The sequence below is a fragment of the Littorina saxatilis genome, linkage group LG3 (genome assembly GCF_037325665.1).
Source record: "Littorina saxatilis isolate snail1 linkage group LG3, US_GU_Lsax_2.0, whole genome shotgun sequence".
Lineage (NCBI taxonomy): Eukaryota > Metazoa > Mollusca > Gastropoda > Littorinimorpha > Littorinidae > Littorina > Littorina saxatilis.
In genome coordinates this window covers 8014612-8033353 of record NC_090247.1, presented here as the reverse complement: position 1 = coordinate 8033353, position 18742 = coordinate 8014612, and the positions used below count along the sequence as shown (strand labels likewise).

At 42.8% G+C, this 18742-nt stretch overlaps 2 protein-coding genes and 2 long non-coding RNA genes across 5 annotated transcripts in view; 3 read left to right on the top strand and 1 right to left on the bottom strand.

Moving 5' to 3' along the window:
• Window positions 1–2309, bottom strand: part of LOC138961520 (tubby-related protein 3-like) — a 98024-nt gene extending 95715 nt beyond the window's left edge. For both annotated transcript variants that reach the window (XM_070333177.1, XM_070333180.1), the window contains exons 1-2: window positions 2260–2309; window positions 268–434 (exon numbers count right to left, since the gene is read on the bottom strand). The gene's annotated coding sequence lies outside the window, so the exon portion shown is untranslated. The remainder of the gene's footprint in view (window positions 1–267; window positions 435–2259) is intronic.
• The window catches only part of LOC138961526 (uncharacterized), a 104873-nt gene extending 93912 nt beyond the window's left edge, over window positions 1–10961 (top strand). Inside the window, exon 2 of the long non-coding RNA XR_011454213.1 lies at window positions 10838–10961. This is a non-coding gene — a long non-coding RNA (uncharacterized lncRNA). The remainder of the gene's footprint in view (window positions 1–10837) is intronic.
• Window positions 10962–11601: 640 nt separating this feature from the next.
• Window positions 11602–18582, top strand: LOC138961513 (uncharacterized). Its single transcript, XR_011454210.1, has 3 exons — window positions 11602–12146; window positions 17224–17307; window positions 18110–18582. It is a non-coding gene; the product is annotated as an uncharacterized lncRNA (long non-coding RNA).
• On the top strand, window positions 13590–15610 carry LOC138961512 (uncharacterized). Its single transcript, XM_070333165.1, has one exon. It carries the CDS (start codon window positions 14187–14189, stop codon window positions 15393–15395), a length of 1209 nt encoding a protein of 402 aa, XP_070189266.1. The 5' UTR covers window positions 13590–14186; the 3' UTR covers window positions 15396–15610.
• Window positions 18583–18742: the final 160 nt, after the last annotated feature.

Below are 18742 nucleotides of genomic sequence, written 5' to 3'. Positions count from 1 at the left end.
TATTTTTCTCTCTGTTAATTCACCAGTGGCTATGTAACATGTGTTACAGAATTGCACCGGTGTAAGGGTTAACATTTTATTTTTCACCAAGAGAATATAATTCATTATATGCGGGATAATGTGCGGGGGGGGGGGGGGGAGGGGTGCAAACAACATTTTCACAAGCACATAACCAACAAAATGACATCGCATGCGCAGCACACAAAGTGCGTAGCACGGGTACCACTAGTATATATATATACACCCAAACACACACAAGACACTTACCTGTAAAGGAGAGAGAAAATATGACCCCAGGTGTCAGCTTGTGGACAGAACTGCAGTTAGACAGAAGACTTGTAAACAGGACTTCACCAGCAGGACAAATAAACGCAGGTGACAGGCACTGTAACAGGGTGCACTGCCACGCAGTCCTACTTCAACACAAAAATGTCCTGAAAACAGAAAAATAACCTGTCATTTTGACAGTTTCATTTTTGTTGTTTGTTCTTCGTGACAGCTACAGGTTTCTCCTGTGAGTTTCACATACAACGTCATTATGTGTTGAGCTTTCTCAATCAGAAATACTATTCGAAGATGTACACACTGGATACTGCTCTAAAGACAACGTCATTGCATTGCACCTCAAAAAAAGAGTACTTTGATTCAAAATCATGAGATTCTTTTTTACACACTACATGTACTGGTCAGCAGCCTGTGTGAAACTTGAAATAACGCTGAATTTCAATAATAGGAACTTTGTGCAAGCATCTACATAGTTCGGTTGACAAGTGCGCGCCTTGCGCCATTGACGCATACAATCTGAAAATGTCCCATTAGAATTCTCTTCAGCGCGTCAACGGGCGCACTGAGATTACCTACCACTGCACCACCCTATTACTCACAGAAAACATGCCGATTTTAAAATTACGTTCGCTAATGCAGCTGCTTACCCATTTGGGCATGCCTCATGTAAAAAATTCACACACACACACACAGAGATATATATCACCATGTAATGATACAACGGCTAATTCGCATAAATCATATAATTCCATTTTGCTTGGCGCTAATTGTTTTCGACTATGTCCCATCTGAATTTGGGTAAGGGGGACAATTATCCCATTGTCTTTTTCTTCCAGGCTGAACCCTGCATCTAGCTATTCATCACTCACACCCCTTTTCACCCTCAAAGGGCTCCCTACCAAGCAAAATGTTAGAGGGCCAAACTACAAATATTTGTTACTCTTAAAATGTACAGTAATGAAATACTGCCTTGCGAATTCCAAACCTGCATGCCAAACTACATAATGTTTGCATTACACACACAAATTTCCATTTCATGGGTCATTTTGAAAAAAATGATTTATCACTTTTTGCCTTTTTTTTTTTTTTTTTAGAAAAACAACAACACATTATTGAATCAGTGTGTGCCATCATAATATGAATCTTTTCATGTTATAATACCATTTAACAGCATATCAAATCCTGGCAGCCTTTCTCCACTAAGTCGTATGACTTTTGTTATTGAGTTTTAACTTTCATTTTCAAAATATTTCTTGAATGCTGAACTATGTACTTGCAAAATATCTACTACATTGAAATCAAAGTATCATGTCATTCATTCTAAGCCACAGGAACAAATCTAGCTGTCTTCTTATTATTCATACTGAGGAAATCCCTATATACAGTGTAGAGACATAGTGCTTGCTGCCTCGCGAGCCCGAGACAAAATTCCCTCTTTCTCTTTGCATCGCTGGCCGCAAAACCCCTCCGCGCGGTGGTGTTCCCAGACACCTCGTACGTAGGGTGATATAAGGCAACTATCTTCATTGGTTGATGCACCTAAGGAACCGAAATCGAAAAATACACTGGGTAGTCTACTTATGAAAATAACATACTAGGTGGGTTGGTAGGCAAGCAACATGCTTTTTTGCGATTAGGCCCTCCGTATTCAAACAGTTTACAGATTTTACTTTGTGTGCTGTGAAAATGCGAGGAAAGTTTGTGTGACAGCAAATACGTTTGCGTAGTTCGACAGGCACTGATAACGCTGCCAGGCACTGACTGGGGCACATTGACTTGGGCGAGCTTTGGCATGCCGAAAAATCTGGCACCGAAAACAATAAACACGGATCGACGCTCCGCTTCAGCATACAGTTATAGAAGCAAGGTACTGACTCCGTGTGTTTGTCCGTGTTCAATTCAAACGGACAAGCCTGTTTTCGGGTGAACACCAACTTTAAGCGCTTTGTTTACATCTACAACGTACAAACTTACCCGTCAAATACCGTTTTCGACTGATGCTGTCTGAAATGAAAGGAACGCAGTGACTAAAAAGGTCTGATTTGATTGGTTCAAAATCAACAATGACCTTGCACCGGAAGTTATCTTTTGGGATAGTTTTGCGTTGCTAAGTTGCGGTTCACAATGCTCACAATGTTCACAATGCTCTGTTTGGGCCCTTATTTTGCAGAACTCGAGCAGTGGGGATTTCAAGTCGCCGGCAAGTTTCAGAAAGATCATGCTTACATCAAAAACTTACAGCACACAAAAAGAGCGATCTAGTTTTAGTACAGGCGCTTGCGTGTAAAACTGAAAAACAAAAACTCACGAATTCGTCCACAAGAGCTGTTAATGTTATACGGTACCGATACATGACCAGCCTGGTACCTTGCGATTAATTTCCTGCTGCACTAATATGGCGAAGTAACCGAGACAAACTTTTGTGTCGTTTGTCATTAAAGCTTTCAAACAGAACACGGACTGCAGTTGGGTGGTTTTTTTCGGGGTTTTTTCCTGTCAGTTTTTGTTGTTGTTTTGTTTTAATTTTTTTCTCTCCATATTTTTAAGGTAATTTATAATTGGTCTTTTCAATTTCATGATCTCATATTTGTTCCGTTTCTTATGTAGCAGGTTGGAAAAGATAGAAATGATGATATGTTTACGGATTCGCTTGACTGTTACACGCTGACACACACGATCGACTTACAAATATGTCTCTCTAGTCCGCAACAGATGAGGCTGCAGCAGCAGCCGGTTATTACTGCCGTTGCGATATTTATTCATGCCTCTATCTTAGTCCCCTCCTCCCGCTTCACATAACCGTCCGAAGCTGGATGGCTCGAGCCACAATAATACACAGTTGACTACATTATTTCAGGGGAACACCCCCCCCCCCCTTCTTTTAAGAACACCCCCACCCACCCCCCACCCCCCCTCCGTGTAAGACTTCTCCTTTTTTAAGACCTTGATTTTTCAGATCTTTTGTTCACAACGTTTGTAAATGTACCCCCTCTTTTAAGACTCCCTCCCTTTTAAGACCCGATTTTCTCAGATTTATTGAGGCCTTAAATGAGGGTTCCACTGTATATTTAACTGTTTTTAACTGTCAACACGGCGAGCACTCAACACGTCCACTCTCTCTCATGTTTGACACAGTTTTCTCTCATATTAGTGGCTATCTATATATATATACGACTTGTGTCTGTCTGTCTGTGTGTCTGTCTGTGTGTCTGTCTGTGAGTTCGCGATGTTCGCGATGCACTGCCAAAGTTCTCGATGGATCTGCTTCAAATTTGGTGGGCATATTCAGGTAGACCCGGGACAGGACACAACCTGGTCGATATTTCAACACGTGCTCTCAGCGCGCAGCGCTGAACCGATTTTGGTTCCACCTCAGCTACCCGGGCCCCCATACCGACACACCAAAGCCGCATATACACCACATCACAACGCCAAAGTTCTCGGTGGATCTTTTTCAAATTTGGACACCGTATTCAGCTACACCCCGGACACAATATCATCGATGAGATATTTCAACACGTGCTCTCAGCGCGCAGCGCTGAACCGATTTTGGTTTTTGTGTTCATTTCACCATTATAAGTAACTCTTCCTTATCTTCTCCAGGTTTTCAGCGTTTACCTCCCTTCCTTCGTATGGTGCACTATAGTATGAGTGGGGCATCTTCGGATATTCCCGGCGTTCTGTTACTATTTTTAGAAGGTCACCGCAGTGTCCAGAACGTAAATTGGACCCGTAAATTATCCTCACTGTAAAAGTGCAAAGGTCGAATCAATTTATAACCACGCGAAAAATACACTGTCATCTATCTCTCTATAGATACGGCTTCTCTGTGTTTGTGTGTGTGTGTGTGTGTGTGTGTGTGTGTGTGTGTGTGTGTGTGTGTGTCTCTCTATGTGAGCAACACCTGGGGATTGTTCAGTTCTGTTTGTGATGTGGTCTGGCGGCTTTTGTGTATTTGTATGTACTGGCCTTCCTGTGAAAAGCCATAACAGTTCAAAAGGGCTTACAGATAAGCTCTAAATTGCTCAATCCTGTTGGAGTGGAGTTCGCCTCCAAAGGTGATTAACACGGTTACATTCGTCGACAAGGATGGGACTCGATATGGTCAGGAATGGCATTATGGCCACTGAATCATTTTCGTGCTGTTCCCATTCCACGAATCTGGGAGGGACCTAAGCTTGGCGGGTCCATTGTTCGGACCCGGCAAAGCCGGCGTACGGCTCTAAGTATTTCTTGATCTTGATCTTGATCTTGATAAGTTACGCCAACAGGTCCCAAGCTTGGGAATATACGTTGGCGGAATTTGGGGAGAGCACTTGGTGTTTTAGTCAGCGGTTGGCAGTTTTCCTCTGAATTCGTTGACCGTTGACGACTGGATCGTGTTGGCATCAAGGTTGTTCCAGTCAATAACTGTTCTTGTGAAAAAAGAGTACTTGTACACTGGTGTTTTAGTACACTCCACAGTAAAGCACTGGCTGTTGTTTCTTGTGATATTTCTGACTGTGGCTGATGATGTAAAGTCTTTGTTCACTCGTTGTTTCACTTGTCTTTTTGATTTTTGTTGCTGGATGAATTTCTCAGGGGGTACTGCGGGGACCAGCCCTCTGACCACTTTGAACAGAAATGTGAGTCTCTGTTGTTTCCGGCGTTCCTGGAGTGGGGGAAGCTGTAGTCTGCTGAGCATCTCTGAGACACATCCTGGGTTTCGGTCCCTGTAGTTTTGGGTAATGAATCTGGCTGCTCGTTTCTGTACATTTTCCAGGCTGTCTATATCGCCTTGTTTGTACGGATCCCAGACGAGACAGCTGTACTCCAGGGTTGAGCGGATGAGGGACACATAGGCAGTACGTCTACAGCTTTGTGGGCAGGAACGGAGGTTTCTTCTAAGTAGGCCGAGGGTGGAGTTTGCCTTTTTGACGATTTTGTTGATGTGTGTGGTCCAGCTGAGGTCATCAGTAAAGGTGACGCCTAAGTAGGGATTGCTATTGACTTTCTGGAGAATGTGGTTGTCCAGGTTGTAGAAAAAGCTGGACTTGTTTCTGATGCTAAGGATGTAGCATTTTTTTGCGTTAAAGCGCATGCCCCAGGTGTTTGCCCATTCTTCCAGGGTTTTCAAGTCGGCTTGGAGTATGTGGTGGTCACTGTAGGAGTTGATGGTGCGGTACAGGAGGCAGTCATCTGCAAATAAGCGCACTTGTGACTTCACAGACGCTGGCAAGTCGTTGATGTGGCAGAGGAATAGGACTGGTCCGAGTACGGTACCCTGTGGTACGCCTGAATCTACAGGGACTTCAACTGACTCCTCTCCGTCGACTACCACTCTCATCAGTCTTTTCGTCAGGAAGTTTTGCAGCCAGCTGTGCAGGTTGCCTTTCACACCATAACTCTGTAATTTATACAGCAGGCTTGGGTGTGGCACAGTGTCAAAGGCTTTTGAAAAGTCCAGGATGGCTATGTCGGTCTGTTTACCGTTGTCATAGTTCCTGCAGAGGTCTTGAAGTGTGACGACGAGCTGTGTCTCACATGAATAGCCTGATCGGAAGCCATGGTTGAGGTTGGTGAGGATTTTGTTCTTTTCTAAGTGCTTGAGGAGGTGTTTACAGATGATGTGCTCAAGGAGCTTACAGGGTACGGAGGTGAGGGAGACGGGGCGATAGTTTTCAGCAAGGTGTTTATCGCCTTTCTTGTAGACGGGGGAGACATTTGCATTTGTCCAGTCGGACGGTAGGCAGCCTGAGTCGACAGACAGCTGAAAGATGGCAGTGAGTCCAGGGGCCAGTTCATTGGCGCACTCCTTCAGTATGCGGTTTGGGATCTGGTCTGGTCCTGGTGCTTTTGCTATCTTGATGTTCTGAAGTAGTTTCTTCACTCCTTCTTCCCTGATTTGTAAGTCTTCAATAGGGTTGTGTTGTGGGAGTTCTGGGAGACGAGGCTTTCCTTTCTGTTCTTGGGTGAAGACTGATCGGAATTGGTTGACCAGTATATCAGCTTTGTTCTTGCTTTCGCACACCAAGGACCCCTTTGACTTTAATGGTGCAACGGCTACCCGGCGAAGCGGGTATTCCTCTAGTATATATATAACCAACACTGTTGACTTATCTTCTTACCAAACTAAAATCGACAACCTCTGTCAATATATGTACACCAACGGCTTCCAACTAGCCTCAAATAAAACAGTCTTTCTTGTTGTCTCCCGTAGACAACTGTACAGGAACTGCAGTATAAAGATAGGTTGTGATATTATCAAACCGAGCTCAGAAGTTAAGTTCCTCGGCGTTATCATCGATACCCGACTTAACTGGACTAGTCATATCGAACATCTGATCAATAAGGCCAACAAGGATCTTTATATCATACGCTACCTGGCGTCCCAATCCTGGGCCAGAGGACGTAAGTGTGTCACAGAGGTAGTGCGGGCATTAATTCGCTCCCGCCTCCTTTACGGGTGCGAAGCTTATTTCGCGACGCGCCCGGCGCTCAGTTAAAATTAATATTAAAAGTCCTACGGTTTTGAGCCATTAAGGACTTGAGTGTTTGTCCGCTTTCAAAAAGAGGAAAGAAAGAAACAAAAAATAAGGAGAGGAGGGCAGGGGGTGGGGTTGAGTTGATAATGCTCTGTGGAATTTGTTAAAATGAAAAGTAGTTAAGATGTTTCTTGGTAAGAATTATAAGTCTGTATTCTATATCTTGAATAACGGGTTTGTAAAATGATTTTTTTTAATTCAAATCGAGTTAAAAAGTGGAACCTTTCAGGATCACCAATAAAACCAAATAGATGAGCAAGTAAGAGGAACACGAACAATAAATCTCAAAACTTTTTACAAATAAAAGGATTAAGATGTAAGCCACGAAGGCCGTGGTAATAAAAACAATATGTACAGTTTGGCGACTAGTGGGCCTAGGGTGAGGAGATGTTGTCTAGAGGCTAGTCGCTAGAATCAGGAGGGATGGCGGGAGCCACTCGACCTCAAACTGAAACACGCTGATGTGATAATCTGGGCTTAGTTATACCCACAGCCCCATGTCCGAGTCCCTGACCAGTCGGCACAGCAGCAAGCTGTGTGACCAGCCTAGAGAACTGCTATTGCGCAAATAATCCTGGGGACTCAGACCATGGAGCTGCATATGGTCATATAAGGTTTTAAAGGTAATTCTATTTGTAGCGCATGGAGCGAAAATGTGTTGAAATGAATAGGGTTCTCCACAATGGCAGGACTTGTTAAAGATATGGAAGCGGCAGCCCGGCGCTCATGAAAAAACTGGCTATTATAGAGTGCAGGGCGCTCAAAATAGCTCTGGGACTCTCCCAACAAGCGAGTAAGAGTCGAGTCTACAGCGAGTGTGGGTGGCTGCCCCTTGTGGATGAGATAAAACTCCGTTCAGCTCAGTATGCTGTCAGAGCCCACGCGGTAGAGAACTCTGCCTGCGAGGTCCTGACTGACTTTTTTCCTCAGCACCAAAATTATGAGGCCAACACCAAACATAGCACTCAACTCTTGGCCAAAACGCTACCCTTATCCGACACAGTAAACCGCATTCTAGCCGATAGCGGGGTGAAGGTCAGTGAGCTGGCCAGGGTCCCCCCGCCCTCCTACCCGCCTTGGCTTGAGGAAACCCCTACTATCATATACGACAGTGAAGATAATACTACCAAAAAGGATAACCCCGTCTACCTAGCTACTGTTACAAAAGAAACCCTAAACTACAAATTCTCGGAGCATTTAAAAGTCTTTACTGACGGATCCAAATTTGCAGACGGCAGCGTTGGCTGCGCCTTTGGCCCAGATCTCAAAATCTCAAGGAAATATACTCTTAATAAAGACATCTCCATATTCTCAGCCGAGCTATTTGCCTTGCTCATGGCATGCACTTTTATAAATGACCTCCCAGTCACACCGCGTGCGGTAGTTTTCTGCTCTGACTCGCGCTCTTCATTACAAGCTCTGCATCGAAACACATCAAATCGGGCAGAGCTACAAAGAGAAATCCTCTTTATATGTCACCAGTTAATCTCATCCGGCACATCCGTATCATTTCTCTGGGTCCCCTCTCACGTAGGGGTCCGGGGAAATGAAATGGCGGATGTCGCTGCCAAAGAAGCGGCAGAATCTAGCCCAGCTAACACTAACATCGGCTACTCAGTAACCGAGTTCTACAGTAAAATCCGTAAACTCATTCGAAGTCAGTACGTAACATCTCTGTCCTATCAACCCATTGATATGAACGATCTACACCCCGATCTCCCAACAAACCTCCTCACTATCTTCAGACGCCTCCGTGCCGGCGGCTGCCGCTTCCATATCTTTAACAAGTCCTGCCATTGTGGAGAACCCTATTCTTTTCAACACATTTTCGCTCCATGCGCTACAAATAGAATTACCTTTAAAACCTTATATGACCATATGCAGCTCCATGGTCTGAGTCCCCAGGATTATTTGCGCAATAGCAGTTCTCTAGGCTGGTCACACAGCTTGCTGCTGTGCCGACTGGCCAGGGACTCGGACATGGGGCTGTGGGTATAACTAAGCCCAGATTATCACATCAGCGTGTTTCAGTTTGAGGTCGAGTGGCTCCCGCCATCCCTCCTGATTCTAGCGACTACCCTCTAGACAACATATCCTCACCCAAGGCCCACTAGTCGCCAAACTGTACATATTGTTTTTACCACGGCCTTCGTGGCTTCCATCTTAATCCTTTTATTTGTAAAAAGTTTTGAGATTTATTGTTCGTGTTCCTCTTACTTGCTCATCTATTTGGTTTTATTGGTGATCCTGAAAGGTTCCACTTTTTAACTCGATTTGAATTAAAAAAAAAAAATCATTTTACAAACCCGTTATTCAAGATATAGAATACAGACTTATAATTCTTACCAAGAAACATCTTAACTACTTTTCATTTTAACAAATTCCACAGAGCATTATCAACTCAACCCCACCCCCTGCCCTCCTCTCCTTATTTTTTGTTTCTTTCTTTCCTCTTTTTGAAAGCGGACAAACACTCAAGTCCTTAATGGCTCAAAACCGTAGGACTTTTAATATTAATTTTAACGTATTTGTATGTACTGGCCTTCCTGTGAAAAGCCATAACAGTTCAAAAGGGCTTACAGATAAGCTCTAAATTGCTCAATCCTGTTGGAGTGGAGTTCGCCTCCAAAGGTGATTAACACGGTTACATTCGTCGACAAGGATGGGACTCGATATGGTCAGGAATGGCATTATGGCCACTGAATCATTTTCGTGCTGTTCCCATTCCACGAATCTGGGAGGGACCTAAGCTTGGCGGGTCCATTGTTCGGACCCGGCAAAGCCGGCGTACGGCTCTAAGTATTTCATCCCGGCGAAGCCGGCTACCCGGCGAAGCGGGTATTCCTCTAGTATATATATATATATATATATATATATATATATATATATATATATATATATATATATATATATATATATATATATATATATATACTAGAGGAATACCCGGCTTCGCCGGTTTTTATCCACCAGTTTGTGCCCGGGGTCCACCTGAATATGCCCACCAAATTTGATGCAGAATATTTACGATATCACAAACAGAACTCTACAATCCACAGGTGTTGCTTTGCGAGCTATAAAGAGCTATAAATATCTCACAACTTCTAAGGCGCACAACTCTGCAGAGTCTACTGTGAAGGGCGGCGGTAGTCTCCCTGTCACACCCACCCCCCGTTTGAATGAACCGAACCATGGATCCTCCAAGCTTAGGTCCCTCCTAGATTCGTGGAATGGGAACAGCACGAAAATGATTCAGTGACCATGATGCCATTCATGATCATATCATGTCGAGTCCCATTCATGTTGACGACGCCGAATGTAATCGAGTGCCGAATCACCATAATCACCTTTGGAGGCGAAGTCCACTCACACAGGAATGAAACATTTAGAGCTGTTATGGCTTCTCAGAGGAAGGTCAGAACATACTCACTTAGAAAAGCAGCCATACCACATCACAAACAGAACTCTACAGTCCACAGGTGTTTTCTACAGACACACACAAACACACACACACAGAAGCCGTATATATATATATCTATATGTATAAATATATAGAGATAGATGACAGTGTATTTTTCGCGTGGCTATAAATTGATTCGACCTTTGCACTTTTACAGTGAGGACAACTTACGGGTCCAAGGAAAGCGTTCTGGACACTGCGGTGACCTTCTAAAAATAGTAACAGAACGCCGGGAATATCCGAAGATGCCCCTAATACCGTACTGCACCATACGAAGGAAGGGAGGTAAACGCTGAAAACATGGAGAAGATAAGGAAGAGTTATGGAAGTTGATCCCCCAAAAAACACCAAAATCGGTTTGCGCTGTGCGCTGAGAGCACGTATTGAAATATCTCATCGACCAGATTTTGTGCAGGGTGTATCTGAATATGGACACCAAATTTGAAGCAGATCCATCGAGAACTTTGGCCGTGCATGGCGATCAATCACACACACACACACACACACACACACACACACACACACAGACACACAGACAGACACAAGTCGTATATATATAGATAGATAGATATGTTGTAGCCCAGGTAGAAAACTTCAGACCATGTGAGTAAAAAATACATGTATGTAACAAATGGGCGGTGCCTTTTATCGTCCGTGTGGTTTTGATATGAAATAAAATATTTATAATTTTTTATGAATTATTGAATGATTTTTGGATTTTTATCATCATCGTAATTCTGTGTTGTCTCTGTCAGAAAGATGCTAAGTTCTACAACCGTTGTGAGAAAAATCTTTCTTTCTTTAGCAGCGGTTGTTCCCCTTTGTATGGGACTCTCTCTCTCTCTCTCTCTCTCTTATTGTCACGTGCCGTGTTTATTTAGTCGTGTGTGTGTGTGTGTGTGTGTGTGTGTGTGTGTGTGTGTGTTTATGTATTTCGCTATTGTGCCGTATATATCTTGTGGGTTTGGCGACCTGTAACACAAACACACTACACACACGAACACACACTACACACTCACAAACACACTACACACTCACAAACACACACACACATACATACACACACACGAACACACTACACACTCACAAACACACTACACACGAACACACGAACGCACACCCCACAGATACAGACTCTATATTAAAAAACAAAATCTCTTCGCAAAGAGAGTCTCTTAAATCACCATTTTTGTTATCTCCCCTGCACTATCCGTTAGTATGGGTTAGTCTTTAGGGGTGGGTTGCATGAGAGAACTCAAATTCCAAGCTCAAACGGTTAAATCCGCAAAGCACGAAACGAAGTCGGGGTGCATGGGCTGTCTTTGGCGCCGACTCAACTGAGAATGGTGTCAAGTCTGTGGTTTCGATCTATTTTTGGCCCTAGAGAGGAATTCCCTGACGTCACAATAATTGCGGTCTCTGTCAGCCAATGAAAAATCTTATTAGCCCAATACGCGGGAGAAAGGCATTTCCGACAGGAACAATCATGGCTGCTTCCACAAAACAAGAAATGGACAAGAAGGAGCGGTCTGTGAACTGGCGCGACTGCGAAATTCGCACTTTGCTCGACCAGGTGGACATGCACAAAGATTACATGTTTGCTTCGTTCACCAACTCTTGGACCTCAAAGAAGAAGGACGCACTGTGGAAAGAGATTACAGGCGCTATCAATGCTCGAGGCGAAGCGGCAAGGAGGACAACTTCGCAAGTAAAAAAGAAGTGGTCCAACATTCGGTCAAGGGCCATTCAGGCGAAAAATGAACTAAAAAAAGTGCCTACTGGCGGAGGACCAATGACACCGACCGAATGGTGGGTGGATGTTGTCCTCAACATTGTTGGAGTCGACAACGAGGTGGTGACCGGAATTGACCCGAACGGTGAGTGACTTTTCAACACGGTACGTCTAATTACCCAAATGAACCCAAATGAATCCAAATGAACCCAAATGATACCCAAATGAACCCAAATGATACCCAAATGATACCATTTATATAAAAATGAATAAGAGTGTGTGTATGTGAATGAGAGAACGTGTGTGTGTGTGTGTGTGTGTGTGTGTGTGTGTGTGTGTGTGTCGCTGTGTAAGATTGGACGTAATTTGTGGAGTTGTATTCATCAAAACGTGACAGGTATGGGTACTGATTTTTTTGGTGATCACCATTCAGTTATTTCATGTTTGCTCAATGCCCCATCCCATATGTGTCAGTGTGTGTAAGATGGCAACACAGGTCTTTCAATTGGTATCTTTGAATTGTGATCACCATTCAGTTATTTCACGTTTGCTCAGTGTCCCGTTTATCGCAAAGGATCTTCTCAGTGTTCGGTCACGGTTGCTTGATATATGATTTGAAAATCTTATCACACTTGAAAGCTGAGAGAGTGGAGATGTCATGATGGCTGAGTGTCAAGATTGTTTTGATCACAGCGATGGGCGGTGGATAGCATGTGAGGTAAAGTACCAATATTAAAAAATATTTGACATTATAGTAAATTAATGGGAAGGATTTCCTTCCGTAACACCCCATCCCCCCCCCCCCCCCGCCCCCAATCCCCATCTCAATATAACTATTTTGTTTGAGGCTAATCCCACCGTTAACTTCTCAAGAAACTGATTTCTTTTGTTCAATTACCGTTTCCTCAACAAAATTTCAACGCTTTTTTTTAAATGATTGCAGAATCTAATAGTAATACACATATAAATTTATTATTTATTTACATTTCTTATTTCTTTCTTTTAAAAGGAATGTCTCCATTGGTACCATAAACGGTGCCAAAAAATCACAGACGACATGTATGATAAATGGCGGAAAATTGAGGGAGAATACATATGCCGCCAATGCCGAAGCACATCTGGGTCCTTTGACTATATAAAGGGTCTCCAACGTCTCAAGAAGGTAAGACTATCGTTTTCACTTAATTCATTTTTTTTCAGCAGGTTTTTCGTAAATGTGATCGGTTTAGTTAATTGATTTAACATGTAAACACAGCCGGAGAAAAAAAAAATCCACAAAGACCCCCCCCCCCCCCCCCTCCAAAAAAAAAAATAAATAAATAAATAAATAAATAAAAAAAAAAAAAAATAAAAAAAAAAAAATAAAAAAAAAAAAGACTATCGTTTTCACTTAATTCATTTTTTTTCAGCAGGTTTTTCGTAAATGTGATCGGTTTAGTTAATTGATTTAACATGTAAACACAGCCGGAGAAAAAAAAAATCCACAAACAAAGACCCCCCCCCCCCCCCCCTCCAAAGAAAAAAATAAAATAATAAATAAATAAATAAATAAAAAAAAAAATAAAAAAAAATAAAAAAAAATAAAAAATGTACATGTACGCACACAACTGGGATCATGAATGGGGTTAATCGCTTACCTCTATCAGGCATGGCCAAAATCCCATTTTAAAAACTCTCCCACCACCTGTCTATATATAAATATATGTTTCTCACTTTACTGCTTTCTTTCAGGCTTCTGCAGATGGCATTGCTAAAGTGAAAATTGTAGCGCAGAGAGAAGTTCTCTTCCACGAATCCATTGCATATCCTGTTGAACCAATTGCACATGGAATACTCCGGAAATTACCTGTCGACAATCTGGCACAAAGTCTGATCAATCGGTACAAGCTGAATTGCGGGCAGGCACTAATTTCACTTGGCGACGGTAGTTGTTTATTCAACTCGGTGTCAATCTTAATCAGCGGAACAGCGGAAAGAACAAGAGAAGCGGGTCACAACCTTTTCGGGACACAGTTCCACCTTCTGCAAACCAGTGGCGGTGGTTGAGTACTGTGGCATTCATCCTGGTCACAACCAGCCGCATGGTAATAGGAAGCACCACGGAAATCCCTATTGCCGAACTCAACACACAGTCCTTAGCGAAGCTGCCAAACGAGCCAAAAATCAACCTCCTAGGCATGTTTACATGGACATGAACAAGGAAAATTCATTTGATGCTCCTTCGAATGCCAAGCAGATAAGAAACAAAAAACACAACGAGAAAGCGGCGAACAGAGAAAACAGACCAAATGGACAAAATGTTGCAGACGAGGTATTAGAAACGATCGCGATGTTGAACACGCAAAATTCTGTGCAGCAGATCATTCATTGCAAGGGTAAAATACCGTCTTTAATTGTTTACAACAAGCAACAGATGGAAGACTTGAAAGCAAACTGTGTGGGTGAAAATGGAAGTGTGATTGGCTTCGACAGAACATTTAATGTTGGGCCCTGTTTCATCACCCCGACTACATACAAGAACAAAGCGGTATGGCACAGTGAAAGCAATGAGCATCCACTGATGCTTGGACCAACATTCCTGCACTGGGACGGCGAATTTGAAACGTACCACACTTTCATCAGCCACTTGAAAAGAGAACTGCAGTCAGAAGACATTGTGGTTGGAAGTGATGCCGAGAAAGCGCTGACAAAAGCCCTTCAGTTGGAGTTCCCATCTGCAACTCATCTCCTTTGCACAATCCACATGAAGGACAACATCACCCGATACTTGTCAGAAAAGGTCGGTTGCAGTATGAGAGATAGAACTGAAATCATTTCTTTCATTTTTGGAGAGGCTGGCATAGCTTGGGCTGATGACTCTGCCACTTCTGAGTTCCGTGAAGATCGGCTGGACGACTACTTCATTAAGTACCCTACATTTCAGCGGTACTACCAAAAACACATCGCCGATAAACTGAAAAGACACGTCCAGCTGCCCCTTCAGAAAGGTGTCATTGACACACTTTGGACCAACAACAACGCCGAGTCGATCAATCACAGAATCAAGCAGGAGATTGATTGGAAGCCGCAGAAACTGCTTGCCCTCATCCAATGTCTTGACGACATCTCAGATGCCCATTTCATGGACCTACGGAAATCCCTGTATGGACGTGGCAACTTTGTCCTCTGTGAAGAATTCCGGAAGCACTCCGTAACACCTGGAGAGTGGGCACAGAAGAGTGCCAATTGGAAGAACAAAAAAATGACCAACTTCTTAAAAATGAAGAAAACAGCACAGGCGGGAAACACACTTCAATCGACTGATGGGCGATTTGCCATGCCCAAATCATCAGGCATCGCCAAAAAACCTGGTCAGAGACGCAGAGCCAGGGCAGAAAAAGTCAAGCGCCAGTGATGCTAGGTCGCTGTGGGCATGTTTGCAATGGACATTAGGAATTTAAACCATGTTTTATTTCATGTGTTTCTTAACTTGTGTACAGTCTCCTTTTACGAAGGAACGGTTTTATTGGGTTTTATTATGGATTGGTTATTGAGCAATTCAAATTTCCGGCTCAAATAATGAAAACATTCTTTTTTTGATCATAAATTAACATCAAATTTTAGATGTATGCTGTCATCATTCTTGTGGTTCGTGAGTTATATTGATTATATCCATGTGAGAGAGAGAGAGAGAGAGAGAGAGAGAGAGAGAGAGAGAGAGAGAGAGAGAGATTTTATTATGGATTGGTTATTGAGCAATTCAATTTTCCGGCTCAAATAATGAAAACTTTTTTTTTTATCATAAATTAACATCCCATTTTAGATGTATGCTGTCATCATTCTTGTGGTTCGTGAGTTATATTGATTATATCCATGTGATAGAGAGAGAGAGAGAGAGAGAGAGAGAGAGAGAGAGAGAGAGAGAGGGGGGGGGGATGTGTTTTTATCTTGCTCTGAGATATTAAATAAAACCTACAAAATGTTAATTATGCTTATTTCAAATACTTTTCCCTGTGTATGTGTGTGTGTGTGTGAGAGAGAGAGACAGCTTTCTGCACAATACTCCGGAGTGGATATGAATGAGTTGAATGGAATAATATTATATAAATGGTATCATTGGGGTATCATTTGGGTTCATTTGGATTCATTTGGGTATCATTTGGGTTCATTTGGATTCATTTGGGTATCATTTGGGTTCATTTGGGTAATTAGACGCACCCCTTTTCAACATACATTATCGTCCCTTTGTTCATTTCTGATATTTGCCTAGGTTTTGCAGTTTTAGTCGTATGCAAGGGCAGGCGCACTTTGCTGAAAAGTGAACACTGTTAGAAATTTAATATGACTGCTAGGTTAAAATCTAATTGTGCAATTAGTGTTATTTTGATTGGTTATGTTGCCAGTGCTCTGCTGTACCTTACACTTACCGTTATTATTCCATTTTTGACTCACATGCGAAGCAAAAGTGAGTCTATGTACTCACCCGAGTCGTCCGTCCGTCCGTCCGTCCGGCCGTCCGGCCGTCCGGAAAACTTTAACGTTGGATATTTCTTGGACACTATTCAGTCTATCAGTACCAAATTTGGCAAGATGGTGTATGATGACAAGGCCCCAAAAAACATACATAGCATCTTGACCTTGCTTCAAGGTCAAGGTCGCAAGGGCCATAAATGTTGCCTAAAAAACAGCTATTTTTCACATTTTTCCCATTTTCTCTGAAGTTTTTGAGATTCAATACCTCACCTATATATGATATATAGGGCAAAGTAAGCCCCATCTTTTGATACCAGTTTGGTTTACCTTGCTTCAAGGTCAAGGTCACAGGAGCTCTTCAAAGTTGGATTGTATACATATTTTGAAGTGACCTTGACCCTGAACTATGGAAGATAACTGTTTCAAACTTAAAAATTATGTGGGGCACATGTTATGCTTTCATCATGAGACACATTTGGTCACATATGATCAAGGTCAAGGTCACTTTGACCCTTATGAAATGTGACCAAAATAAGGTAGTGAACCACTAAAAGTGACCATATCTCATGGTAGAAAGAGCCAATAAGCACCATTGTACTTCCTATGTCTTGAATTAACAGCTTTGTGTTGCATGACCTTGGATGACCTTGACCTTGGGTCAAGGTCACATGTATTTTGGTAGGAAAAATGTGTAAAGCATGTGAGTCGTATGGGCTTTGCCCTTCTTGTTTTTAATATTGGTTGTTTGTTGTTCATTGTTCACAACACAGGTGGTGGAGAATCCGGTGTGGTACCTCACATAGAGGAACTCGCAGAAGATTCTTTGGATCAACATAATCCCTGGGATAACGAAGGTAACACTAAACACTGCGGAAGACAAAAAAGTTTATTTTGGTAATGACATTATTGTTCAGGGATGGACTGCCTGTGCTTTGTTATTGTTGTGTTCCAACACGTTTGCATGTCAAGATGTTTTATAGATCAGTAGTGATCAGCCTACATACTACATGTACTGCGGTAAAGTAATAACTGATGGTATGTAACTGTAATCTGTGGTGTAATTTTTGTTTTATTTGTTCATTTCAGTTCTTATTTTTGGTCTTAGGAGGGGAAACTTCTTAATTACACAGAGGTGTATGTCGACCAAATTAGGTGCATGTTACCTGTATACAGCTTGGCGGGAGATTGTTCATTCCCTTTATACAAGAAAAACGCCTACAGTGAATGCGCCCACTTTGTGTCACTTAAATCCCCTCTGCCTTAATTACTTGTGCACAGGGGCGGATCTGGGTTTTGAAAGGGGGGGGTGCAAAGTTCTTTTGTTTTTTGTTTTTGTATCTTATCAGCGAAGGCGCGAAGCGCCGAACCGATGGCGCGAAGCGCCGAGCATGCTAGGGGGGTCCGGAGGCATGCCCCCCCGGAATTTTTTTTTAAAAAGGAAGCAAAATTGTGCAATCTGGTGCAATCTGAGCGTGTAAAGTGCTATTTTCAGGTGATACATTTTTCTTCTTTTTTTTTTCTTCTTTTTTTTTTCTTCTTTTTTTGTCCCGCTGGGGGGGGGGGGGGTGCAATTGCACCCATTGCACCCCCCCCCCAGATCCGCCCCTGTGTGCAGGTATAATACTGCCTATGAATTATACCTCATTTCACTTTCAGTTCATTACACAAGCGGAGCGGAGCAAGCAGAGAGAGAGAGAGAGAAGGAGATCGAACCCACTACTCGGACCACAACAACAACAACAACAAGTATGGTGGCCGCGACTCGAGGGATTATTACGACTTTATATCAACACTTTATATGGACGCGGAAACGATTCAGGGACTGAAACGAGTTCTCAGTAATATTGACGCGAAATGCAAAGCCGGTGTTTCTGCAGTTAATGAATTACTGCACCCTAGTGTGGCCGCACCAGCGCCCCCCTCCCAGGACACTAACACACAATGATGAACGATTAACAAACTGAACCCAACAGTCCATGTTCAAGATCCTCAGGTGGTGGTCGGGTGGAAGACACAGACAAGGAGATGTCTGGTTTATGTTGTTGTGCGTATAATATAATAAGTGTGTTTAGTATAATAAACCAATATATAAAGACTCCAGTGACTTCCCCGCTTTTATGTTTTGTGTGTGTGTGTGTATGTGTATGTGTGTGTGTGTATGTGTATGTGTGCGGTTGAAAGAAACTCATATGCTGGAAATCGAATTCTCTTTCTGCCTCTCTCTCCTTTCCTTTCTCTGTGTGTGTATGTGTCGTGCGCGGTTGAAAGAAATCTGGAAATTGAATTCTC